Source organism: Bubalus bubalis, chromosome 21 (assembly GCF_019923935.1).
Source record: "Bubalus bubalis isolate 160015118507 breed Murrah chromosome 21, NDDB_SH_1, whole genome shotgun sequence".
NCBI lineage: Eukaryota > Metazoa > Chordata > Mammalia > Artiodactyla > Bovidae > Bubalus > Bubalus bubalis.
Genome location: NC_059177.1, coordinates 21,851,831 through 21,879,029, shown reverse-complemented (window position 1 = coordinate 21,879,029; position 27,199 = coordinate 21,851,831). Strand labels below are relative to the sequence as shown.

General features: G+C 40.4%; 1 protein-coding gene and 1 long non-coding RNA gene across 3 annotated transcripts in view; one reads left to right on the top strand and one right to left on the bottom strand.

Annotated features, from left to right (window-relative positions):
- The window catches only part of SUMF1 (sulfatase modifying factor 1), a 93,797-nt gene that overhangs the window by 59,116 nt on the left and 7,482 nt on the right, over positions 1-27,199 (bottom strand). The window contains exons 2-3 of one of the 2 annotated variants that reach the window (XM_044934351.1): positions 22,071-22,244; positions 18,558-18,632 (exon numbers count right to left, since the gene is read on the bottom strand). In XM_044934351.1, coding sequence (XP_044790286.1) covers positions 18,558-18,632; positions 22,071-22,244 — 249 coding nt within the window. The remainder of the gene's footprint in view (positions 1-18,557; positions 18,633-22,070; positions 22,245-27,199) is intronic. The other variant, XM_044934352.1, reaches the window with a different exon arrangement.
- LOC123331065 lies at positions 22,243-26,133 on the top strand. The gene is made up of 3 exons (XR_006547540.1): positions 22,243-22,381; positions 25,795-25,845; positions 25,995-26,133. It is a non-coding gene; the product is annotated as an uncharacterized LOC123331065 (long non-coding RNA).

The following is a 27,199-nucleotide window of genomic DNA, read 5'->3' as shown; positions in this document are numbered from 1 at the left end:
GATCCCAGGGTCCACACATGCACAGCATTAGTAAAGACAACCAAACACAAGCCTTAATGGCAGAAGTCCTCCAAGGTTCCCAACCTTCTTCAATGGGAAAATTCCACAGAGTTGGCTTGTGTGGGGAAGACCCGGGGCAGCTGCCCCTGTGGCCTCTGAGTCCATTCCCTTTTCCTCTCTGCTTCCCCTCAACTCACTCTGGTTGCACATATTTATTGAGTGCCTACCGTCTGCCAGGTTCCCTTTTTAGGAACCTCATTCCTAAAGGAAATCTTCAACTCCCAGAATCCTGAGAGTATGACTTAAGATTTTTGGTATATTGAGAGTTTCTCAATTATTTATTGTACATATTAATATTTATCTTACATGGTTAACTACTCACTTTATCTTCTTCCAAAAATATCTGTAAAACTCAGATTGGTGGGTCCAGGTACACATATCAGTGCTATAGTTCCTACTCAATTTCTTTCCCATCATATACACACACTTTCTCATTTTACATATCTGCTTTCCAGTTCTCTTACTATCATTCTTTCCTGAAAGCTTTTACATTTCTTAATAACCCATCCAATACAGACCATCTCAGCACTACTGATTTATTGGGCCACACAATTCCTTGATGGAGGGGGTTGTTCCATACACTGTAGGAAGCCCTGCAGCATCCCAGACCTCTCCCCACTAGATGCCAATAGCATCCTACTCCCCACTCAACTGTGAGAACCAAATTACGACTCAGCCATAAAACATATTTTGAGTCACTTCTAATGAGGTGGCTGAATCTAGAGCCTGTTATACAGAGTGAAGTAAGTCAGAAAGGGAAAAACAAACATCGTATATTAACACATATATATGGAATCTAAAAGGATGGTACTTATCAACCTATTTACAGGGCAGCAATAGAGACACAGACATAGAGAACAGACTGTAGACACAGTAGGGGGAAAGAGAGAGTGGGACGAGTAGAGAGAGCGGCATGGAAACATATAGTTACCATATGTAAAACAGAGAGCCAGTGGGAATTTGCTGTATGACTCAGGGAGCTCAAACCTGGTGCTCTGAGACAACCTAGAGGGGTGGGGTAGAGTGGGAGGTGGGAGGGAGTTTCAAGAGGGAGGGGCCATATGTATGTATGGCTGACTCATGTTGACGTATGACAGAAACCAACACAATATTGTAAAGCAATTATCCTCCAATTAAAAAACAAATAAATTTTAAAAAGAGATAAAACAAATAAAAAAATTGTCTCCACATTCATGAAGCTCCAAACGAGACAAAGCTTGGGGGCCTATGAGAGGACCTTAGGACACCCGCGCCGATGAGAAAGACTGTAACTCTACATCACAATGGTCAGACGCAGAGTCAGGAACCACTTCCGCACCAGACACGTGAAGAAGGAAAGATAAGCAATCAAGAGTCACCCACAACAGAGGACTTAGCTTACAGGCAGAACATCATTCTTCTTAGCCAAGTTGTACTGGAAAAGCCATCTTTTCTAGACAAACATACAACAAATCCCATCTGATGTCACCAAATAACTTCTTTCAAATATCACTGCTAACTCCATATTTTAAGACTTGTTCTTGAACTCCTGGTCATATCTTCAAAATAAATGCTCTTCTACTATGTTTAGTAATTTATGAAATAAGCAACTTTTGAGAGTCACACATAAGCCAGTTAAACCAGGTTACACTGCAAATTATAACATCTATGATTCCTTTTAACAGAAAGAGTCTTCATATGCATTCTTTCCAGAGTCACAGCAACAACATGAATGGTTTGGCACCTGTGATAAGCCTCATCCTAAAAAGAGAAACTGTAGGGGGCGGTGGATGTGGTTGCCCATCTACGTATTTTCTGTTCAACTGAGACACTTCTAGTTGAGTTACAGCACTCCCTTACATCCAGGGAGAAAAGGACTTTACTTGACCTATTTCTAGTCAAACCATCTCCATAGCAACTGTCTTGAGTTTAAGTTAAAACAGCTGTACCAGACAGCCAGCAACCAATTACAATGTAAATAGGATCCGTGTGAGTACTGACGTCCCCTTGAGACATGGACTTCAGAGGGCAAAGACATCTTTTCCCACCTCTCCCAAGGGACATAGCCAGACTTGGAGTAACAGCTTAAAGAAAAGAAAAGGGGGAAGACAGCGAAGGTGCCTTTGTTTTTGCCAGAAGTGGTAAATTATGCTTCTTATACACACACACAGCCCAGAATAAAGTCGGCACAGGAAAAAGACAAAGCACTGTGTTAATATGCACATTCAAGTGTAAAAATGTCAAGTTCACAACTTTACAACTGTTCTCTTAAAAATTCAATGCATTTAGACAAGCAAATTAAAAAGATGGATGTTTTTTGAAATGCAGTATAAACATGACAGTTACCCCTATAAAAACAGCCTGGGAGAATTTTTCAACTGGCACCAGCGAACAATAAGAAATTGCAGATCTGTTCAAATTCATGAAGTATAAATAAAACTGGATGAGAATCAAATGCAACTGAAGGAATCAAGTGGAATAGGAAGCACACAATGAGTAAAATCTCTTTCTTCAGCACCCAATACAATTTGTATTTTCTACAATACAAATGTAGAAAATTGAGAAGTAGGCTTGAATAAAGAGTAAAAACAAATTCATCATGAAAATAGATAGGTAGTCAGGTCTGACAGCTTATTTCAAATTAAATCCTAAATCAGGTACCTTGACTACTTAATAGAATATGTGAGAGAGAAAAATGCATGCTTTGTCATAGAGTACAAATATTTATGAAACTTAAGGCCAATCTGAAAATGTTCAACATTTTTGCTCCAGTTCTTAATGAAATTCCTCATTATAGAATTCACTGCCTTCCTGAAATACCAGTTTGTACACTCTAAACATTTATTACATGTCCTTATGAGAGGAGCAGAAATCCTAGAGTGTCACTTGTTAAAGACAATGTATAAAAAATGCAAAAAGGATCGTTAGCATCCAAGAACCCTTTAAAAGTGAGGTAGTTGACTCATTCTCCATTGAGACCTGCAGAAATATGGGGAAAGTAGATTTGGGGCTTTTTATTAAAAATTGTTTATTGAAGTATAGTTTATTTACAATATTGTATTCATTTCAGGTGTATAATATATACTCCACTTAAGATTACTACAGAACAATGGCTATAGTTCACTGTGCTATATGACATATCCTTGTTCCTTATCTATTTAGTTTCCAGGAGTTTGTATCTTTTAATCTCCTACCCCTATCTCGCCTCTCCTCCCTTTTCTCTCCCCACTGCGAATCACTAGATCGTTTTCTACATAGGTGAGTTTGGTTTTGTTTTGTTATATGTATGTGTTTGTTTTATTTTTTAGATTCTACATATAAGTGATAACATACAGTATTTGTCTTTCTATGTCTGACTTCTTTAACTTAGCATAATGCTCTCTAGGTCTGGGATCTGAGGATTTCTAAAAAAAAATTCTGAAAACAAGAGAAATAATTTTTTATTTTTTTAAATAAGTTATTATTTCTTTAGGCAAAGAAGCTTTTATTACAACTCTTTACAAAAAGGCTTCATTTAAGCTCCTTAAATTGCTACTGGCTTACCTACGAGCCTTTCTCAATGTCTAAAACAAGGAAATTACAGAACATCTGAATGACATTTTATTGGTTCTGTACTTTGTTTTCGTGGCTTACAAGTTCTGAGGCTTCTGAGAAAAAAGGTCAAACAGAAGACAGAAAATAGAAAAGGCACCTAAGAAGCTCTCCCAGCCTGGATGCATGCTTAACACAGGCAGGCTTACAATGCCGCCAGGTTTTAAAGGTGAGAGGATAGGGAGGCCAACTCTTTAAATTCCCTCATTTTAAGGATGGAAAAATAAGCCCTGAAATGTGGCAGGTAGTGGTAGGGCTAGGCAAGGAACCCACAGCCGCAGATATTCAATTTATAAGTCTGTTCTACTACCCAGGCTTTTCCAAAAGCTGTTTCCAGAGTCTTCCACAAGATGTTAATAGCTATGGAGGGGAGGAGGGGGCAGGGCAGTAGGGGGCGGGTGGAAGGAAGTTCCACAATCAAAGCAGTCCATCTAGCCAGGAAAGCACTCAGGTAATCAAGTTAAACTTGTTTTTTTAATTGCAGAACTCCTCAAAATCTTTGAACCGCTAACATTAACAGTCATGGTTAAGTTCTGAGTAATGGGAGATGGTCTTTGAGCCAAGGGCTTGGTAGGTTCCAATCCTGACTATTGACTACTTACTAGCTCTGTGACAGTGGGCAAGTTACTAAACCTCTCTGAGTTTGGTTTTCTCAATCAGCAAAATCAGCCTAGTAAGAGAACAGACTGGTTCCAAATAGGAAAAGGAGTACATCAAGGCTGTATATTGTCACCCTGCTTATTTAACTTACATGCAGGGTACATCATGAGAAACACTGGACTGGAAGAAGCACAAGCTGGAATCAAGATTGCCGGGAGAAATATCAATAATCTCAGATATGCAGATGATACCATCCTTATGGCAGAAAGTGAAGAGGAACTAAAAAGCCTCTTGACGAAAGTGAAAGTGGAGAGTGATAAAGTTGGCTTAAAGCTCAACATTCAGAAAACGAAGATCATGGCATCCGGTCCCATCACTTCATGGGAAATAGATGGGGAAACAGTGTCAGACTTTATTTTTTTGGGCTCCAAAATCACTGCAGATGGTGACTGCAGCCATGAAATTAAAAGACGCTTACTCCTTGGAAGGAAAGTTATGACCAACCTAGATAGCATATTCAAAAGCAGAGACATTACTTTGCCAACAAAGGTTCGACTAGTCAAGGCTATGGTTTTTCCTGTGGTCATGTATGGATGTGAGAGTTGGACTGTGAAGAAGGCTGAGCACGGAAGAATTGATGCTTTTGAACTGTGGTGTTGGAGAAGACTCTTGAGAGTCCCTTGGCCTGCAAGGAGATCCAACCAGTCCATTCTGAAGGAGATCAGCCCTGGGATTTCTTTGGAAGGAATGATGCTAAAGCTGAAACTCCAGTACTTTGGCTACCTCATGCCAAGAGTTGACTCATTGGAAAAGACTCTGATGCTGGGAGGGGTTGGGGGCAGGAGGAGAAGGGGACGACAGAGGATGAGATGGCTGGATGGCATCACTGACTCGATGGAAATGAGTCTGGGTGAACTCCGGGAGTTGGTGATGGACGGGGAGGCCTGGCATGCTGCAATTCATGGGGTTGCAAAGAGTCGGACATGACTGAGCGACTGAACTGAACTGAACTGAACTGAAGAGAACGTATCTAACAGGCTTACTACAGTGCGGATTTAGCATAAGCATTCAGAAAACAAGCATGTATAAGTGTTGGTACAAGAGAGCTGAAGAACTCATTTACAATGCTATTCCTTCATTCACTCATTTATACATTTAGCAAACATTTGATGAGTGCCTGCCCTGTGCAGCCCTGTGAGAGGCCTGAGGGGTGGAGAAGCCAAGCCCACTATCTCGGGGTGAAGACAGACAAATAAGCACATTAATTCAAGGCTGTACTAAGTACTGTGGCCAAGAGGGGCTTGATGAGCTATGGAAGCCCAAGGATGGGCACCCGACTAAAGTCAGGGGGTGTCACTCTGCAAATGTGTCCCACAGGAGGGGAGAAGGAGGAGCAAGTGAGGCAGGATGGGTGTGGGAAGGATGTTCCACAGGAGAAGCTGCCCTTATTACACGTCTACTTCACTTGATCTCCCTGTATTGTAAGAGTACTTCACTTAATCCAGAAAAGACAAACATCAACTTTTTCCGTGAAATAAAATACACCAAAGATATTCAGAATCTTAGACCTGGAAAGAAGCCCAGAGGACACCTGCTTTCAACCCATACCCAATCAAAGACATCCCCTCTACAGTATCCCTAGGATGAATATGTAAGACAAGATGAACAACAGTCCTCATTTAACCAGGACAGTCCAGACGTATACTTGTTATTCTGGCATACTTAAGAGCAACCCATTTTCTTCTCAAAAATATCCCAATGTGGACCATAAATTATAATGGTCACTCTACTCGTAGATGATCCCCCATCTTAGCTTCAACAATTTAGGGGACAGACCTCACCTCCTTGCAGGTACATACTCAAGCTCAGATCATTCTAACAAACAGAGCTTTTCATCAACAGTGCAAGAGAAATGCCTCCCAGAGCCCTTCCGTCTGCTGGCACTGATCAAGCTCCAAGGATCATATGGAACAAGTTAAATTCCCTTTGGATCACCTTGCAGACATGTGTAGAATAATCATAATTCTTTCACCTCTTAGTCTTCTCTAGGTTCAATCACGTATTCACCCTTCCCCAGGCTCTACCATCTCAAGTGAAGGGAATCACAGCCTCCCTAGTTGCTCAGGCCAGTACCCAGGAGTCCTACTTTGCCCCCTCTGCTCTCAGATGTCCAACACCAGACCCTTCTCAGCATCTCTCCTCCTGCCAGCCTGCTCCACAGCCACATCACGTCACACCTGGCACATGACAAAACACACGCAGAAGCCAAAGTGCTCTCTTTAAAATGTTAACTAGAGGAGACTTCCTCAGTAGTCTGGTGGTTAATAATCCACCTTCCACTGCAAGGGACACAGGTTTGATCCCTGATCGGGGAACGAAGATCCTACATGCCGCAGGGCAACTACAGAAAGCCCATGTGCTGCAACAAACACCCAGCATGGCCAAAATAAAATAAATTTTTTAAAAAATGTTAACTAGATCCAGTGGCTTCCAGCTGCACTAAAGAAGAAACCCAAACTTCTCTGAGGCTCACAAAGTCTAGGTCATCCACTGCTGCTATTTCTCCAACCTAAGCCTAGCTCCTATCCCAGTTCCCCCGTTCATCACTCCCTCAGTACTGGTCATGCTGGATCCTACTCACCAGGTAGGTTTCAGCTCAGGTGTCACTTCCTTAGAGAGGCCATCCCACACCCCACACATAAAAGAGCCCAAGGAGCCTAAACATACAATACACAACCACTCTCTCCCCCATTACTGTGTTTTATTTTATTCACAGGCCATTAGCACAGTCAGTTAAAAGTTCACTTGTGTAGAATGTGTTTCTCCCTGGAGCTATAACTCCCAGGAGAGTGAGGATTTATATCCACAGTACTTGGAACACTGTCTGGTACATAGTATATATGGGACAAACATTTATTTAACAAATAAGTATCTGTTCCTGAGGCTTCCATGGTTTCCAAACCCCTCCCCACCACAGGTGACCCTCTTCTGGATAAATATCGATTAAAAATTCAGTGTTTCAACAGGACATACTTTTATAGAGAGGGGGAATCAGCCCTCGTCTTAGGGGTTTTGCAAAAGGGTCTCTGACAGGAAAGGTACTAGGCTGGTCCTCAGGTTGCGCTAGTGGTAAAGGACCCACCTGCCAATGCAGGAGACACAGGAGATGTGGGTTCAATCCCTGGGTCAGGAAGATCCCCAGGAACAGGAAATGGCAACCCACTCCAGTATTCTTGCCTGCAAAATTCCATGGACAGAGGAGCCTGGTGGGCTAAGTCTGGGGAGTCGCAAAAAGTCAGACACAACTGAGTGAGTAAGAGCGCGCGTGCACACACACACACACACACACACAGAGGTACTCCTAGGTGCCCCCCTTAAACATTTCCAAGAACTGAGACAAGCTATTTCCCCTCCTGGGCCATGGCTGCCTCATCTATAAGAGGAAAGTTTTTCACCAGATGATTCTGAAAGTTTCATCCATTCTAAATCCTCTTTTTTTGCGTAAGTTTTTCCTAAAGCTGCATATCCCCTGGGCAGAACTCCCTACCTTACAGTCTTTGTCTCACTGCAGAGGTTTACAGCACAAATGCCAACACCTGGGAGGTAGGAGATGAGAGAATCATCTTTATTTCCTAATCCAAGTCAGACCTCAAAAGACCCATGACTTGAAAAGACACTTAAGAACCTCTTAAACAGATATTTGAAATCTGAGCCTTTGGGAGCCCACCGTACCTCACTAACACTCATTCTGCTCAGGGGCCTTGTTTTAGAACTGGCTGGAATAAAATACTGTGCCCCGTTATCCTACTTTATTGGATTCTCACCTTCCAGGGTTATCAATTGCTTCCTGAGTCTACACCACAAACTGACTCCCAGAACAGGCAGACAAACAGCCTTTTCAAAACCAGACATAGAACACAGTTGTGTGACCATGTTCTCTTCTTATCCAATCAGCCAACCCTGGATCGCACTTCCTGAAAAACTCAATTTCTGTGAACTCACCTTCACCCTATTGATCAAATCAGCATTCTCCTGCCAAGAAAAACCTGCCTTTCCAACATGAGACAGGTCATACCAGGTCTGAGCCCCACAGCTCTCAAAAATGAATGCTCCTGTAGAGGATACTCAAATGGCATTCTTTCATTTTTTGGCAAATATTTATTAAGTCCTTATTAAGTGACAGGTATTATGCTCGGGGGATGGTGAGTAATACGGAAACAGCTTCACCCGCCATCGCAGGACGGTTCGGGTAAAGAAAAGGACATTCAACAAATACCTACACAAATAATGATGAGTGAGATAAATAATGTGAAATGAAGGCATAAGAAGCCGTAAGAACAAATAAATGGAAGCATCTCAATCTGCAATGTTGGACAACAGCCGGGCATTTCAAATAGACTGCCCAGAGTAAGTTTAGCTGAAACCTGACCATGCAAAGCTGAATATGGACTGTCAAAGCAGCAGGACAATGGTAGGCACTCCACCAGAGCTCTGTCCTAGTTGATCCCAAGACAAGTACTTCCTCACCTGAAAGGCTTCCCTAAAATGCCTTTTCCTCACACAGGCATTCCCTGATCAACCTAACAAATTCAACTTTGCAGGCATCTCTCCCCACTCCTCACCACTTCTCTTCATCACAGCACTGCTGAGGTACTTCCGCTTCAGGATGGGATGGACTTCACATACTCTTACTCTTTTTGATAAATTTTAAACAGATGATATATGTGTTTTCATTCTTGTTTCTCTAATATATTTCATATTAAAAAGTCATAATTCAGAAAAAAAATCACCCAATATTGGTTTGAATTCGATGTTACTGCATTCCTTAGACTTTGAGCAGTTAAAAGACAGGGAAGGTATCTTCCATCTTAGTATTCCCAGGAAGAGTACAGTACCTAGGAGACAGCAGCACATTTCTGATGGCTGCTAAACAAACAGGCTACATATAAATCCAGAAAGGAAATCTTCAAACAGAGGGAGCTAAGCTCATTTCTTCTATAAGTCAAAAAACAGACCCCACTGATGGATGGCAGACAACCAAGGAGGCATGAATTTAAATAAATGTCACTGCTAAGTCACTTCAGTCGTGTCCGACTCTGTGAGACCCCATAGACGACAGCCCACCAGGCTCCCCCACCCCTGGGATTCTCCAGGCGAGAACACTGGAGTGGGTTGCCATTTCCTTCTCCAATGCATGAAAGTGAAAAGTGAAAGTGAAGTCGCTCAGTCGTGTCTGACCCTCAGCGACCCCATGGACTGCAGCCCACCAGGCTCCTCCATCCATGGGATTTTCCAGGCAGGAGTACTGGAGTGGGGTGCCATTGCCTTCTCCATAAATGTCACTATATACACCTAAAAGAACTGAAAGCACAGACAAAGACAGACACTTGTACATCAACGTTCATGGCAGCGTGATTCATAATAGCCAAAAGCTGAAAACAAACCAAATGTCGACAGACATATAAAATAAACAAAATGTGGTATACGGAAACAGTGGAATATTATTCAGTTTTAAAAAGGGAATAGAATTCGTTTTTCATTGATTACAATGTTGTATTAATTTCTTCTGTACAACAAAGTGATTCAGTTGTACATATAAATATATTTTTAAAAAATACTCCTTTCCATTATGGTTTATCCCAGAATACTGAATATAGTTCCCTGTGCTATACAGTAGGCCTTTGTTGTTTATCCAGGATTGAAACTCTGATACATGGTACAACATGAATGAAGCTTGAACACGTTATGCTAAGTGAAATAAGCCAGTCATAAAAGGACAAATATTGTAAGATTCCTTCTATGAGGCACTTAGAACAGACTAACTGACACAGACACAAAGTAGAATCAAGGTTTACCAGGGGCTAGGGGAGGGGAAAATAGGAAATTATTGTTTAATGGTACAGAGTTTCTGTTTGGGATGGCAAACAAGTCCATTAAGTGCATAGTGGTGATGAGGGTTGCACAACATTGGGAATGTACATAACTTTAATGAATTATCCATCTAAAAATAGTTTAAATGGTGAATTTTATGTTACGTATATTTTATCTCACTTTCCTACCAAAAAAGATGTATCACTTGTATATTCCTCTAGCCAAGGCCTCTAAGATAATCCAAGAAGATTTATCCCATGACAGCAAATCCTTTGAAAATATAACTGTAATTTTGTACAATGCTACATGTGGCAATGCCAATTCTTAAGAATGAGCCAAAGTAAAGCAAAGGAAATTTAACTAAATTTTCAATTAGGCCAGGCAAAGAGAATCTGAAGAAACCAGAGCAACATTTACTAAAAGGCTCTTTATGTGCCAGACATTGTACTACTAGGCAGTTCCATGAACATTACTTCATTTGATCTTTACAATACTCTACGAGGTAGGTTCAGTGGACATGAGTTTAGTGAAGGACAGGGAAGCCTGGCATGCTGCTGTCCATGGGCTCACAAAGAGTCAGACATGACTTAGCGACTGATGACAACAACTAGGTAGGCATTAATATCCCTATAAGAAATTGATTAAACAAGTAAAATGAGATAAACCATACTGAAAAAGGATATTTTTTAAAATATTGTATACATATATCTGAATCACTTTACAGCAGAAATTAACACAAGATTGTAAATAACTATAATTTTTAAAAAACTTAAATTCTAGTTAGGATGAAGAAAAAATAAAGGCACTACGCTAGCATAAGAAGGATGAACAAACAGAGCTACAAAGTCACCTACTAGCAGCAGACAAGGCAAAACTTCTGATTTGTACTTAACCAGGTTACTAGGTTAACTGCCTCAAAAAAAAAAAAGTCAACATTCTCCAGAGTATTATAAGAGGACCCAGAGACCCAAAAGTGAAGGGAAAAGAAAATGAACAGGTGCAAACCCCAAGATGACCCAGATGTTGGAATTATTGGGCAAAAAACAAAACAGCTATTATAACTATCAGCTATGACATAAAGGTGAATGCTCTTGAAATAAATAAAAAGCTAGGCATTCCTTCTCAGCAGAGAAACAGGAGCTATTTTTTTAAAAGGAAACTTTAGAATTGCAAAATACAGTATCTGAAATTCACTGGGTAGGCTCAAGAGCAGAATGAAAATGACAGAGAAAACAGGAAGCTTGAAGACATATCACTAGAATACTAGATTGTATCACTAGTATACTATCTAAAAACAGAGAAAAAAAAATTTTTTTTAATGAACAAAACCTAAGGAACCTCTTCAGTAATAAAAAGTCTGACTAAAGTGTCGGTATCCCAAAATGAGAGGAGAAATTGGTGTTGAAAAAATATTTGGAATAATGGCTGGACACTCCATAAAATATGGTTAAAGACATAAATTTACAGACACAAGAATCTCAACAAACCCCAAACAGGATAATCTCTAATAAAACAATGTCCAAAAGCATTATAATCAAACTGCTAAAGATAAAAGATTTTTGAAATATCTTGAAAGAAGTCAGTAAAACAAATGCCACAATACATATGAGAGATTAGTGGTTCAAATGTCTATTATTAGAAACCACATGAACAGAAAACAGTGACACAATATTTTAAAGTCACAAAAGCAAAGAAGTGTCAACCCAGGACTTTGTATCCAGTGAAAACATCCTTCAAGAATAAAGGTAAAATAAACACATTGCAGATGAACAAAAAGTAAGACAATTCATCACCATAAGAGTTGCTCTAGAAGAAATGCTAAAGGAAGTTTTTTCAGCTGAAGGGAAATATGGAACTTTAGGAATAAAGGAAGAACAACAAAAATAGTTTCGGTAAATAGAATAGATTATTTTCTCCTTTAAATTATAAAAAAATATGTATGAGTGTTACAAGCAAAATTTGGGGGTTTCTTTCCCCTTTATGAAGACGTACTTACTATATATAACAACTATAATATAGGGAGTCAGGTAAAGGAACCTACATGGTAATAAGGCTTCTATAGTAAGTCTTAAAATGTTAACTCTGTAGAAGACTGTGAAGAGTTAGGTGTGTATACTCTAATTCTTAGAGCAACTTTAATTTCATACTTAAAAATTAAACTTTAATTTTATACTTAAAGATACTTAAATTATCTTTCAATAATGAAGCAACATATATTTGAAGACTAAAAAAATAACACCAAAGATATAGCCAAAAGCTAACAGAAATTAAAATGAAATATACATACTAATGTATATAGTATAAAATATATACATATATTTAAAAATAACTCTGTTAAGTATATATAGTATAAATATACACACATACATACATTTACTCAAAAGTGAAGTTAAGAGACATGGAAGACTGAGTGACAAAGTCTAACCAGCATCTAACTGGAGTCCCAGAGGAAAGAATGGAAAAAAAAGCAATATTCAAAAAGATGGTGGTTAAGAATAATCCAGATATGATTTAAAAATACTTGTCCTCAGATTCAGGAAACTCAATGAAACTGAAGCAGAAAAATGGAAAGAAACCAACACCTAGGCATATCACAGTGAAACTGCAGAACGGCAGACAGGAGATCATTTTAAAAGTGGGCCCAACTCGATGACCTACAGAAGAAGAGATGACCCCATGGACTGCAGCCACCAGGCTCCTCTGTCCATGAAATTTTCCAGGCAAGGATACTGGAGTGGGTTGCCATTTCCATCTTTTAGTAATGAAGCAAAATATATTTGAACACAATTAATAAAAAAAAATTTACCAAAAGATCTCCTTTAGGCAGAAGAGACATTTTTTTTTTAATTTGAAAAAAGAAGAAAAAGGAGAAGCAGTCTTCATAATTCTGAATCCTTAATGAAATTGGCTTTCAGTTGAAAAGACAGTCTCAAAATAGCTTCTCATCCTCCTTTTTCAAGGACACTTACTCAGCAATTTGTTTCCTTAAACTGTTAACAATTTTGAAAGTATTAAACCACAAATAGATGATCATTATTTCTCAGGTTCCCACCAAGAGGAATTGTTTTTTCCCATCTCACTGCTATTCCTCTGTCCAAGATTTAGGAGATACATTAATGACACAAGTATAAAAATGAAACATACTCTTTAGAAATTATATATTTTAAATACCATCCTTTTAAGGTATTTTAAGTTATCTAGAGTTAAAAAACAAAAACAATAACAAAAGCTAGCCTTAATCCCTTCTAGGATTTGATATCTATAGTTTTTAAGACACTGTTTTAAATGAAACATCCAAGTAATAATCACAAGTAGGTAAATTTCTACACACACATATACTCTGTTTCTCACCGTTAAATTTACCATTTATCTCTACAAGAAAACCCTGAGAGCTAGATGGATGCTTTACCTCTAAACGTTACACATTAAAAAACAAACCAACCCAAGAGGACAGCAGCATCAGCAGTTTTTTAATCTCTCCAAGTCGATGTGTAGAACCAGACACAGCAGTTAGATAACCACTAGATAAAACACCAAAATCCTAAGCACACATGCACAGCCAATCTATGTGACAAGGTACCTTTACCAAACCAGAATACAAACAGGTAAAGGAAAACCGCCAACAGCCACACAATCTGCATGGTTGTTACAGCTGTATGGAGAAAACAGAAGAAAGCAACAAGTCATCAGAGCTGTGACGAGGAAAATCCCAAAGCAGCCAGTGGGCATCCCTGGAAAGCAGAGAATTACAGTGTGAGGAAGCAGTGAAAACAGGGATGGCTTCTGCCCACTGTGGTGGCTAGTGCGCGTTAGGGACCCGTGGTGAGAAAGTACAAAGGCCATTGAACAGTCTTGCCCCGAGAATTCTTGACACTGACCTGCTAGGGTTCCCTTCCAGAACAGAGTCCCTCACCAAGGAGAAAGCTGAGAGAATAAAATCAAACTCTAGGAAACAAGGGACAAGAGAGAAAAGGAGGAGAAGGAGTGGAAAGGAAGAGATGTAGGAAATCTGAGGGAACAGGAGATCATATGTTTGAGGCCCATGTGAGCACAACTGAAGATAAAGGGTTCTTCAAGCGACAGAAGCTACCCTGGACCACGCCTGCTTCTAAAGGGTAAGTGATGCTCAGAACGCCATGTCAAAATGAGGTCAAGGGCACTAAGAAAATGACTCATGAGAGAATAAAAGAACAGGATCAGCAAACTCAAATGAGCAGATAAATCAAGGAAAAAAAAAAGAAATAACTAAATCAAAAGAAAAGGCCACTTCAGAAATGAACACAAGAATACCTAAGAGACAAAGAAGATGTAAAGGAAGAAAAAATTTTAATTACAAAAAAAAAGAAACGATTCAAAAGAAGTAATAAACTCTGAAAATGAATCCTACAAACAGATATATTAAGAGTTCCTAAAGAAAACAAAGAATGTTTAAGAATGTTTAAATCCATAGGTTTATGACATTTGTTTTTTAAAAATCTGGTGATTATACAAATCTACATTTGTGATAAAACGATATAGAACTAAATACACACATACCAATGAGTACATATAAAACTGATAAAACCAGATGAAGGTAAGTGGGTTGTGTCAATTGTCAACTTCCTGCTTGTGAAACTGTTCTATGCTTACGTAAGATGCTAGCACTGGAGGAATCCAGGGGAAGGGTGTATGGGATATCCGTATTATTTCTTACAACCACATGTAAACTTACAATATTCTTTAAATGTTTAATTAAAAAAAAAGAAATCGAATTGGTTATTTCTAGAGAGTAGTAGGGGATCACTTCTTTATTTTAAAACCTAGTAAAGAATCAAGCATTTACTCTATCTTTCTTGTATGAACAGTATCAATGGTTAAGAAAATAGCAGATGAGGGAACCACCTCTTTATAAAGTCTCAATTAATTAAAAAAAAAGAAAAAACTATTATATTCTCAACATCTTTCAACCCCCAATGAACTCGTGGATCTAGACACTAACATTAACAGCATTAACAACAGGTAACATTATAAAAAGAGAGACAGGAAGGTATTATGTGCCTTGTGGTGTAAGAACATGTCACTATCTGAGGTCTTGCAATGGGGTCCAAACGTGAGTCTGATCAGGTCTATGGATCCAGACACCACTGGCAGGAAATGCACAGGACAGAGCGAAGAGCTGAGGTCCAACATGAGAGGGCAATCCAGAAAAAAACCCTGGATTCTTTCACAGATAAATTGTTGGGGGGTGGGGGAGGGAGTGGCAGACAGGGCCAGGGGCTGGGGAGGAGCAGGATAATGGAAGGGAAATCCATAGATTAAAACAGTCTTAACTAAGTCAAAAAAAAATCTTAAAAGACACAAATTTGCTTTAAATGGGCAGGACTAAACATTGGCAGTCTTAGGGATACATGCCTGCTGATAATACTATAAAGAAATGCAGAGAAGTATCTAAAAAGTATCTTAAAGTATCAAGAAGTATCTTAAAAAGCAAGATAGGGACTTCCTTGGTGGTGCAGTGGTCAATACTCCACACTTTCAATGCAGGGGGCACAGGTTCGATCCCTGGTCATGGAACTAAGATCCCACCTGCTGCATGGTGTGGCCAAACAACAACAAACAAACAACAACAACAACAAAAAAAACTATTTAAAAAAAAAGCAAGATAGTGGGTAATTCAGGGACAGAGCAGGTGGTGATCAGGATGTGGCACATGGTTGGGGTTGCTATGTCAGGTGGCAAAATTCTAATTCCTGACTTAAGACAAGGTTACAGTGATGCTCGTTTTAGAGTAACACAGTAAAATGACACACTTGATTTGTGTGATCTGTATTTGATTTTTCTTTTACAATGAAAAGGCTTTTTCTGAAAATGAAAAGTTATAGCCCTAGTGTTTCCTATCATGAGAGAACATTTATAACATTTAAAATAATTAATTTAATTACATTATTTTAAAGAATTATCTGAAACATAAAATAATCACATGATCGTAAATATCTAAAAAACTGCATGAAAGTAAATAATCTTATAAAATAATTACATTTAATATATACATAAGAGTAAACCACATTAATAAATTCAAGCCAGCCAGTGAAACCTGGGGAAGCTTCTGAGGCCTATTTGTTATGTTAAAAAGGAGATTAACAAGTGCTACTGGGTTTCAGGGGCTTCCCTGGTGGCTCAGCTGGTAAAGAATCTGCCTGCAATGTGGGAGACCTGAGTTCGATTCCTGGCTTGGAAAGATCCCCTGAAGAAGGGAACTAAGAATCCACTCCAGAATTCTGGCCTAGAGCATTCCATGGACTGTATAGTCCCTGCGGTCGAAAAGAGTCGGACATGACTGAGCAACTTTCACTTTCACTGAGTTTTAGTGACAAGCAAACACTCAGATGAGACTTTCTTCTCAACTTACAAGAGCCCTGAGCCTGAGACTGTGTGATCTGATGTTTGGCCATGTACCACCTTGATTCACCTGCTTCACGTAAAGTCACCTAGTGGCCCATCTCCTCTTCTACACTCTTGGAAACACCAGGTTAAAAATAGGTCTAGTGCATGAGGGTATGCCAAGACCTAAGAGGAGGCTGAAAAAAACAAAAACTTAGCTCCCTCAAATCACTGACAGATTCATTTCACTCATTCCAGCCCTTTCTAATCATGCTTAAAAGGTTTGCTTTTTCCATTATGAGCACTTAAGTGAGTGCCCAACACTATGACCGGGTAACAGATGCTTCTCCTCGTCCTGGTTACCAGCACACACACTTCACTGTGGATTTAACAGGGCACCAGCAGAGCCTAGTAATGATCAGCCTTTATGCCTAAAGCGCTCAGAGCTTCTCAACTGACAAGAGGCCTTGTATCTGACAGCACAAAATACAAAACTAAGTGCCCTCCCCCATCAGAACTCCCTATCACAAAACAAGACCTCACAGCCTGAGCTGTTCGCTCATCAACACTAAGCCAATCTGACCTCAAACCCCTTTAAAAAGGGGGACAGGGAGGGCAGGGTATATCAGATATATAACAGACTTGTAATGTAAACTTGTGAAGAAAACTTTGAGATTCAGATGGAACTTGGTCATGTTTTTTAAAACATTGGGACTTCCCCGGTGGTCCCCTGGTTAAGACTCGGCACTCTCAATGCAGGGGGCATGGGTTAGATCCCTGGTTAGGGAACTAAGATCCCAAATGCTGCAAGGCAGCAGGACAAAAAATAAAATGAAAAATAAAGTAATATGAAATACATATACAAAGGAGGCCTGATTCTCCTATAAAATGGCTTGAGAGCAAGTCTGGTTTTACCTCATCTTTCCCCCTCACTCCCCCAGGTTTTCTACATGAGTCAAACCAGGATGGTTAGCTCACAAGAGAGAACGGTGAGGCCAACACATAAAGATGAGATTCAGGCAGGAGTTGAAAGGGAACCTGTATAAGAAAGGAAGATTAGTGCTGAAGTCCTATCTTCCAAGTCGGGGTCTTTATTCAGTCTCCCTGGGGTCAGCTGACCCCGTTTCCTTTCCTCTCTCACCACCTCTTGCTTCTTCTGCATCCTCAGCCCTGTTTCATGAACCTCCCGCTTTCCAGCTTACCCTACCCCTCCCTCCTTCCCTTGTATATTTTCCGCCTTCTCATGAAGCAGATGAGTAAATATATACTCAAATATACACAGACAGTAAAGAATCCGCCTACAAAGCAGGAGACCTGGGTTCAACCCCTGGCTTGGGAAGATCTCCTGGAGGAGGGCATGGCAACCCCCTCGAGTATTTTTGCCTGGAGAATCCCATGGACAGAGGAGCCTGATGGGCTACAGTCCATAGGGTCGCAGAGTCAGACACGACTGAGTGACTAACACTTTCACTTTTCACTTTCACTTCAAATATACACAAACCTACTAAAATGTCTGCAACAGAAACCCTGAGCTCCCCTCACCACACAGGTGCTTCTAGAGGCCTCATCCACTGCTTCCACGACTCCCCTGGGTCCCCCTAAGAGAGGGTTCACCCCAGATGGTAAGAACCAGGTTCTGGCCTCAATTTCCTGTGATCATCCAGAGCAAAGGGCCCCTTTCATAAATGCTACTCTGATCATGTGAATTCAAGAATCCTTTAAAAGGGCGCTCTCTCTCCATACCAACACCTGATGAGCCCAAGATTTTAAGAACAGAAGTAAACTGAAGAAAAAAAAAATACACATTTAACCCTCCACTCTAGAAATGCCTGTAAGTAAAAGAAACCCAGAAGGGTTTAAAGCCCAGGTACAAGACAGCAGCTCAAGTCAGACTCCACACGTTAGACACTATCCCAGGTCGGTTATTTTCTTCAAGACACAGTGTCCTGGTCCATAGGCCTGTCCTAGGGGAAAACCTATAGCAGGAAAATGGTGAGCTACCTGGGGGGAGGGGAAGGACTTGTAGTTTGGATTTTTCACCCAAGCCGTTTCTAACGCGCAATAGAGAAATATGAGCCTGTTAAAACATTACTTACTGCCTGCTGGATGTCAGACTTCACCTGCTCACTCAACATGCCTTCAAAAACGAAGGAGTCACCAAACTTCTCAGCCTGAAGGAAAGAAGGGAAATAAAAATGCAGAAAAGTTTGCAGTAACACATTTCACAAGTGCCATTTTCTGTGTACGCTACTCGAGTGGTTCTTCTTGTCCAAATGAACTTAATTTTGTCATATGACCTCCCAAAGGATTCAGAAATGACATTAAAGCATCTGGCTTCCTATTAAAACAGGTTAGTGTCACTTACAGAGCCCATTTTCATTTTAGGCTCATGCAGCTGATAAGGATGCAGACTGGAAGAGATTAGCTTTTGAGCCTGTGATTGTCTCTGTTGATGGAAACACATCTCCCCAAGTATTACAAATGACTTTGGAAAATAACAGGATTCTTTACATATCAGATCACATATCAACCTTTCCTTTGTTCTACTCCAGGAATTTAGCTAAAAGAAGCAAATGGCACTGTTTGCTGCTATTCTGACACATTCTAGCTCCACTAAGGTGTCCACTGTGCTGATAAATCTCAAGTGGCCAACCTGAACACCAGGTAGAAATATGTATTTTAATCATTTTTATTTAACGTTACTGTCTCAAGTCTGTATCTACTTGGTTTTCTTTGCTGCATGTGGCCCCAGTGAGCAAATGTGCAAAGTAGCCTCTTGGTTTCCAGGGTTCTACTCTTCCGGTTTTCTTCCTCCTTTGGATTCTTCCTACTCATCTCCTGAAATACGTGGGCTCTCCTTCTAGCCCCTAAAACACTGTTGCTCCCTGATATTCTACCCTGCCTCTCTGCTCTTCTTACTCTATTCCAGCGGCTCTTGGGCTCTGTGCAGTTGAGATCAGCTGGCAAACTTGTTGCCACTACACATCACAGCTCCCCAAGCCCAGAGCTTCTGATTCTGGAGGTCTAGGGTGAGGCAAAGGAATCTGCACAGCTAAGCTGGTGACTCTAATATAGGTGGTCTAAGAGATCCCACTTGAGAGACACAGACCTGCTGCTGGACAAACTCTGGCAATCTCATCATTTTAACCACTGCCAGCACTTGAAATGATGCTCAGATCTCTACCTGCATACATATCCTCTCCTCACTAGATGAGCGTAACTTCCCGCTACATCCCTGGATTTCAGGCCTTATGAACACCTCAAATTCTTTTTCCTGATTCAAGCTCATCAACTTTTATGCATCCCAGCTCTTCTTCCTGTATTCCCTTGTGGCATCACCATGTCTAAAAACCCGAACCAGTCCCTCATTCAACAACATTGATCAAAGACCTACCAGATGCCCACCTTTGGGCTACATGACATAGATACAAGGTCAATATTACATAGGCATGGACTCTGACCTTAGAGCACTTATATATGGAGCACTTAGAACAAAAGTCAAGTTGAAAAAAGAATGGAAGAAAATAAGTACAACTTTATGTGACATTGTAAAGTGGAGAGTACTGAGAAAAGTCTCCTTTTGAGAGAGTGGGCAGAGGAAGCCTCCCTGAGAAGGATATTTAAGATGAGATGACTCGAGAATGAGAAGAAGCCAGCCATGCAAAAGAGGGACAGGCAGGAAATTCCAAGCAGGGAAGAGTATGGGCTGTGCCCCAAAGATGGTAAAGAGTGTCCAGTTCGCAAAGAACAGAAACAAGAACAGCAGGATCAGAATGTGATGAGCAATGGAAGTGGGATGTAAAATGAAGCTGGAGAAATGGAAAAAACAAAAACAAAAAAACAACTGTATAGTGGCATAAAAATATGAAGTATTTTATCCAAAGCCAGGGCTTTAACCCTTTTAGTTCCCTAGGCCCTTGTGGCAGTCGGGTGAAGTGTATAAAACAAAATCAACACAATTACAAAGAAAGCGAGTTATATCAAAATATTCATAAAACAAATGTGTGCTATAGTAACACATACAGGTGTGTGTCTATATGTATATGTCTGCCTTTTTTTATTTTTTAATATATTAAATAAGATCTAGTGGCAGGTCTCATAATTATCATTTCTAAGGTGGGGATGGAGAAGGCAATGGCACCCCACTCCAGTACTCTTGCCTGGAAAACCCCATGGACAGAGGAGCCTGGTAGGCTGCAGTCCAAGGGGTCGCTAAGAGTCAGACACGACTGAGCGACTTGACTTTCACTTTTCACTTTCATGCATTGGAGAAGGAAATGGCAACCCACTCCAGTGTTCTTGCCTGGAGAATCCCAGGGACAGGGGAGCCTGGTGGGCTGCCATCTATGGGGTCGCACAGAGTCGGACACGAAGCAACTTAGCAGCAGCAGTAGCAAGGTGGGGATGAATACAAGTAATTTTAAGGTTAAGATCTCTGAGATAAGAATAATGTGACACAAAGTGTCTGTGATTTCTGCTGAGGACAAAGACACAGGCATTGCTGCCATTTCTGTACCACATTGTCTACTTCCTAATTAAAGGACATGCTCAATTTCAGTTAGAGGGTAACAGAAATCCAGATGTAGTATTCCATCATCCATGTTCCTATACGTCCTAAATTCTACTCATTCTGTCTAATCTCGATGAAGAACCCTAGTCCATGGGAAACTTCCTGCCTTAGAAGCCATCTTCTAACTTCAGCAGACTATTAAGGAACTTGATCTGAGAGTATTCTCATGAAACAAAAAGTACAGAAACTTCTCACTAGGAATGGGATCAAAGAGGCAACCATTCTGTATATTTCAGGAAATGCCAAAGAAATGCAAAACCAAATTTGGAAGTTGTCTTGCTTTCAGCATTCACTCTGAATTTTTTTTTTTTAAATAAAAAAGATGTTCTACCCTGAAACAAAAACAAAACAAGGCAGGGACTCCACAAACTGAAAGCAAGGGAAGAATCTTTTGGTAAGAAAAATGGGAAACCTATATATATATATATGACAAGGATATTTGAGCCACTCAGAAGCTTCCATCATCTAGAAAGCCTCCCTCTTCCTAGTGCCACTGAGTACAAACAGCTGCTTTCAGAACACTGCTCTGTGATTCAGCAGCCACAGCAGACGTTGGAATTGCCGAAGGAAACCTTCTGTGTCTTCAGGCACTGGAATAAAACCACAAAAATGAAAAGCTGCACTTCTTCATCTATCACTTATGAATTATGCCATGCTTCCAAAACAGACGAACTATAATTTTTTGAGAGGGAAGAGTGGCCTTACTTTACATGCTGTTATCTCAAAAAGCCTGAGCGGACAGTGGCACCCTTTGGCATATTAGAGCACTGACACACCAGAGCATCAAGGCTAAAAAGACAGGTGCTGGGGTCACACTGGCAAGGCCTGAACCTCAGCCTCACCACTAACCAGCTACGGGACTCAGGGCAAGATGCTTTGATAATCCCCCGTTTACCACTTGAAAAGTAACCTGCCTCGCTGGGTTTCTATGAAAACAACAATTAGATGAAACATATATAAAGTGCTTGGCACAGCACTGGGAACACAGTGAAAAGTGGCCAACAGATGAAGTCGTTCCTCCCCATCCCAATCCCGTTACCTCTGTCAAATAGCCAGTTGAGTTCACAAACTTCTCAAATTCAGCATTACTGACTTCATAGGCATCCATGTAAAAGGCATCAATAGCAACTCTCCTCGCAGGTGCTTCCCCATCCTGCTTTATCTGAGGATCATCTGTGCCCATTGTAAACACGCCGGCAGGGATGGGGACCATCTGCAGCGAAAGGGGAAACACGGGAAGTCAGGCCACTGCAGCCAGAGTAAACCCGGGCCACGTGTAAAGTGCCAGCACGCGGTGAGCACCAGACGGGGAGCGAACCCCGCCACAAAAGCCACTGAGAGATGAGTAAGGTAAGTCCACACTCCAGCGAACGGCTAGTCACAAAAGGAAGTGAAGAGTCTTTAGCACAGTAATATATCTAGAAAAAACTCTTCATAATATATATCTGCACACACACACACAAATAAATAAATGAAAAATAAAAAGGGCTTCCCTGTTGGTCCAGTGGCTAACACTCTGTGCTCCCAATGCAGGGAGGGGCAGGGTTCAATACCTGGTTGGGGAACTAGATCCCACATACTGCAACTAGGAAGTGGCGCAGCCAAATAAATAAATAAAAATTAAAAAAAAAAATACCTGCACACACCATGGAAGCAGGTTTAGAGCAAAAGTCACCAAGCTCCTAATGACTGGAGGTCAGAGGCAGGGAGCATATTCCACTTGTTTATACATCTGAAGGAAATGGCACCCCACTCCAGTACTCTTGCCTGGAAAATCCCAAGGACAGAGGAGCCTGGAAGGCTACAATCCATGGAGTTGCAAAGAGTCAGACACAACTGAGCGACTTCACTTCGCTTCACTTTATACATCAGTGTGTTTTCCTCCTTTACTATGTTCTTATTCCTTTTAAGCTGTTTTAAAAAGCAAATATAAAAATGCCACATGTAATATCTTTTAAAACCAACTCAGTCAATCGAGGTTGCCAATGATAATGGAAAAGACCTAAATCACTCAAATGGAAAATCTAAAACATTTACTAAAGGACTATGCCTTGTCCTTTTTTAACACCTTAGCAAAACTCTAACTGCAGTTACTTTGTTTCTATCTATTAGACAGCGTATTAAAAAGCAGAGACATCACTTTGCTGACAAAGATCCGTATAGTCAAAGCTATAGTTTTTCCAGTAAGTCATGTATGGATATGAGAGTTGAACCGTAAAGAAGGCTGAGCACCAAAGAAATGATGCTTTTGAACTGGGGTGCTGGAGAATACTCTTGAGAGTCCCTTGGACTGCAAGGAGATCCAACCAGCCCATCCTCAAGGAGATCAGTCCTGAATATTCATTTGAAGAACTGATGCTGAAGCTGAAGCTCTAATACTTTGGCCACCTGATGTAAAGAGTTGATTCACTGGAAAAGACCCTGATGCTGGGAAAGACTGAATGCAGGAGGAGAAGGGGGGAACAGAGGATGAGATGGTTGGATGGCATCACTGACTCAATGGACATGAGTTTGAGCAAGCTCCGGGAGATAGTGAAGGACAGAGAAGCCTGGCGTGCTGTAGTCCATGGGGTCGCAAAGAGTCAGACATGACTTAATGACTGAACAACAACTGTTTTCTATAAATTCTAAACCCCTAGAGGGCAGCAAGAGAGGCTACCTTGTTCACATGTTGTCCTAGCACTAAACATAAGATCTGAGGATCACACCTAAAATTTTCAGTTAATAAACACAGGTCCAAGGTCAGCATCATTGGGGAAATGCAGACAAAATCTACAGTGCGATTCCACTTCACACCCACCAGCACAGCTGTAACCAGAAACACAGATAAGAACAAGCATCGACAAAGATGGAGGAAAATTGCAACCCTTTACAGTGCTGGTAGAAATGTAAAGTAACACTGCTGCTTTACAGTGTTTTTACACTGAAAACAATGTCAGTTCTTCAAAAAGCTACATAAAGAGTTAACACATGATCATGCAATTCCACTTCTAGCATTATACCCAAGATAAATGAATACATATGTCCATGAAAAAACCTGTACAGTAATGTTCATAGCAGCATTATTCATAATACCCCAAAAGTGGAAACAATCCAAATATCCATTTGTCCACTGATGAACAAATAACATGTCACACATCCACAAAATAGAAATCAGCCATAAAAAGAAACGAAGTACCACAGAGGTGAACCTTGAGAACATGATGCTAAATGAAAGAATCCACTCACAAAAGGCTGTATATTGTATGATTCCATTTATACAAAATGCCCAGAGCTGAAGCCAGAGAGACAGGAAGTAGACTAGTGATTGCCAGAGCCTGCAGGGAGGTGGGCAGAGGGAATAAGTGCTAATGAGTATGCGGTTTCTTTTCAGAGTGATGAAATGTCCTAGAATTAGTGATGATGCTTGTGGAAACCTTATGTCTATACTAAAACAAACACTAAATTGTAAACTTTCAAAGGGCGAATTTTGTGACATGTCATTTGTATCTCAATTTCTAAACAGCAACACAATCATACCATCTATCAGAAATATACTCTGCAGACACAGTGTCTTACATGCTCATCATTTGAGTGAAAAAACAATTCACTCACTTCTCAGCAGATTAGGATTTGTCAGATCTCTGATCTAGAAAACAAAAGTTTGACTTGAGGAAAAGAAAAAAGAAACTAAAGAGTAATAGCTAGTAGGAACAAAAACAGAAAACATGGCTTAGCAATAAGAGCAGAAAAGTTCGAAAAACAAGATCAGAAGTAACAGAAAGTAATGATCAGTAATCATGGTTTCCTACGCTCTATTTCCACTCTCTTTACTGGTGGTTGCTTTCAATTTTGTGCATGTATTTCCCAATGAAAATGGAGCTGCTTTCATCTATGACATAAGTAATAAATGTTTTAATGTCCAATGTATTAAGAAGTCATCCCGACCTCACCATCTGCTAATCCCAACAGTACAGCAATCACCCAGTTTTACTGGGTCACCTAAATATATATCCCTCTCATCTCTCCCCTTTACTGTTTCTCAATAAATGCAGTAGCCTCACAATTGGCTCCTTTGCCTCCAGCTTCATACTTTCACATTTCTCCTAGCTCCTCTCTAAGCCATCAACCCTCCACTCAAATCATTCATACAACAAATATCCAAGCCCCTACTGAACCTTCCAAAATATGTCTTCTATATCCAACACAATTTATTGAAGCTCTGCTTGGAACAGAAAAAGGTGGGAAACAACCGAAATATTCTTCAGTATTGGAATGATTAACTAAGTTGTGGGCCACCCATAAAATGGAAAATTAAGCAGCCACAAGAAAAGAAAAAGAAGGAAAATTGAGGGAGAAAAGACAGTTTTAATATATAGATATGGAGAGATCACCTTCACTTTTCACCTTCATGCATTGGAGAAGGAAATGGCAACCCACTCCAGTATTCTTGCCTGAAGAATCCCAGGGACAGGGGAGCCTGGTGGGCTGCCGTCTATGGGGTCATACAGAGTCAGACACGACTGAAGCAACTTAGCAGCAGCAGCAGCACCAGGATAAAGGGATAAGGAATGGAGAGGACAATGGCCAATTCGTGGCCAATTCATGTTGATGTATGGCAAAAAACCATCACAATATTGTAAAGTAATTATCCTCCAAATAAATAAATAAATTAAACTTTAAAAAAAAAAAAGAAAGCATGGTATGTTATCATTTGTGTGAAAAGGAGGTGAGGGGGAAAATATAGATTCACATCTTCTTTTTGTATTTGCTTACATTTGCAGAATACCGCTCTGGGAAGATATTCAAGAAACTCACACAGTGGTTGTCAGAAGGTAAGGTTATTACGTAAGTGGAAAAATTTTCACCATACACCCTTCTACACAGTTATTTTTTAATTTTAAAACCATGTAATGTACTCTCTATTCAAAAAAACCGTATAGTGTCAATCTGATTATGCCATTTTCCTACTTAAATTCTTTAGGGTTCTCCATCACCTTTCAGAGTAAAATATCGACGCATCAGAGCCCATCTCTCTCACCTTGGACTCTATCTGTACTTCTCTCTGTTAATGACATCCATGTTCAAGGATCATCTCCTACAGAAAGCCTTTCCTGCCTGCATTTCCCTCTGCTGGCTCAGCATACACCCCTCATTAGGGGTCCTTTGTTAAACACCATTCTATCCCAACACCTGCCCTTGATCCCAGGCTCCTTGGGGACCAGAAATAAAGTTTTCATTTCTGTATCCCCAGCTCCTAGTATGGTGCATAATTCAAGGAAGGAAGGAAGGATGGAAGGGAGGAAGGAAAATGGGGAGGAAGAAACTTCATTGACTGAACAGATGACTTCACAAGTACAATGAAAAATGTATCATTTGAATTATTCCTAATTATAAAAATTCTCGGGGAGGGAGGTGGGAGAGGGGTTCAGGATGGGGAACACATGTACGCCCGTGGCAGATTCATGTTGATGTGTGGCAGAACCAACACAATATTGTAAAGCAATTAGCCTCCAATTAAAATAAATAAATTTAAATTAAAAAAAATTCTCCTTCTTCTATAACACCATCCCAGACATGGATAGCATGTCTGCATCACAGTGAAACCTGCTGAACAGACTCTGCTCAGAGACTGAACTAGGTTCCCACATTATTCTCATCATTTGTCAAGCGTCTGGGACACAAGATCCCTTGGTCCTAAGATGAGAAATCAGAATGTTAAGCAGCTCTGCAAAGAAGTAGAAAAATAGAAGCCTGCAGATGAAAGCTTAAAATGATTATTTAAATGATCTAATAGAAGGTTTCATGTCTCATAAAGGACTTAAAGGAAAAAAAAGCTTCCAGCAGCAGACAAGGAGGTCCTTTTCTAAGAACAGTTGTTCATACCTTCCTACAAACACAAGGGCCACAGGAAGCCGTGGGCTTCATTGTATCAAATGAAGTTTTACAATTATCTCAGTTTCTCATCCCACTCTCCCTCCAGGTGAGTACCAACAATGCCAACACAATCAGGACTTCCACTGTGGACTCCTGGCCTGGTTGTTTTTTTTTTTCCCCCTCTTTTTCATTGACTGTCAGAGATAACCCACACTGAAGAAGCCAAGTTTCTACTCTGGAGGAGAGAGACAAAAATAGCCCACAAAACTCTGACTAGATCATAATTCCCAAATTATACTAATGAAGTGAAAT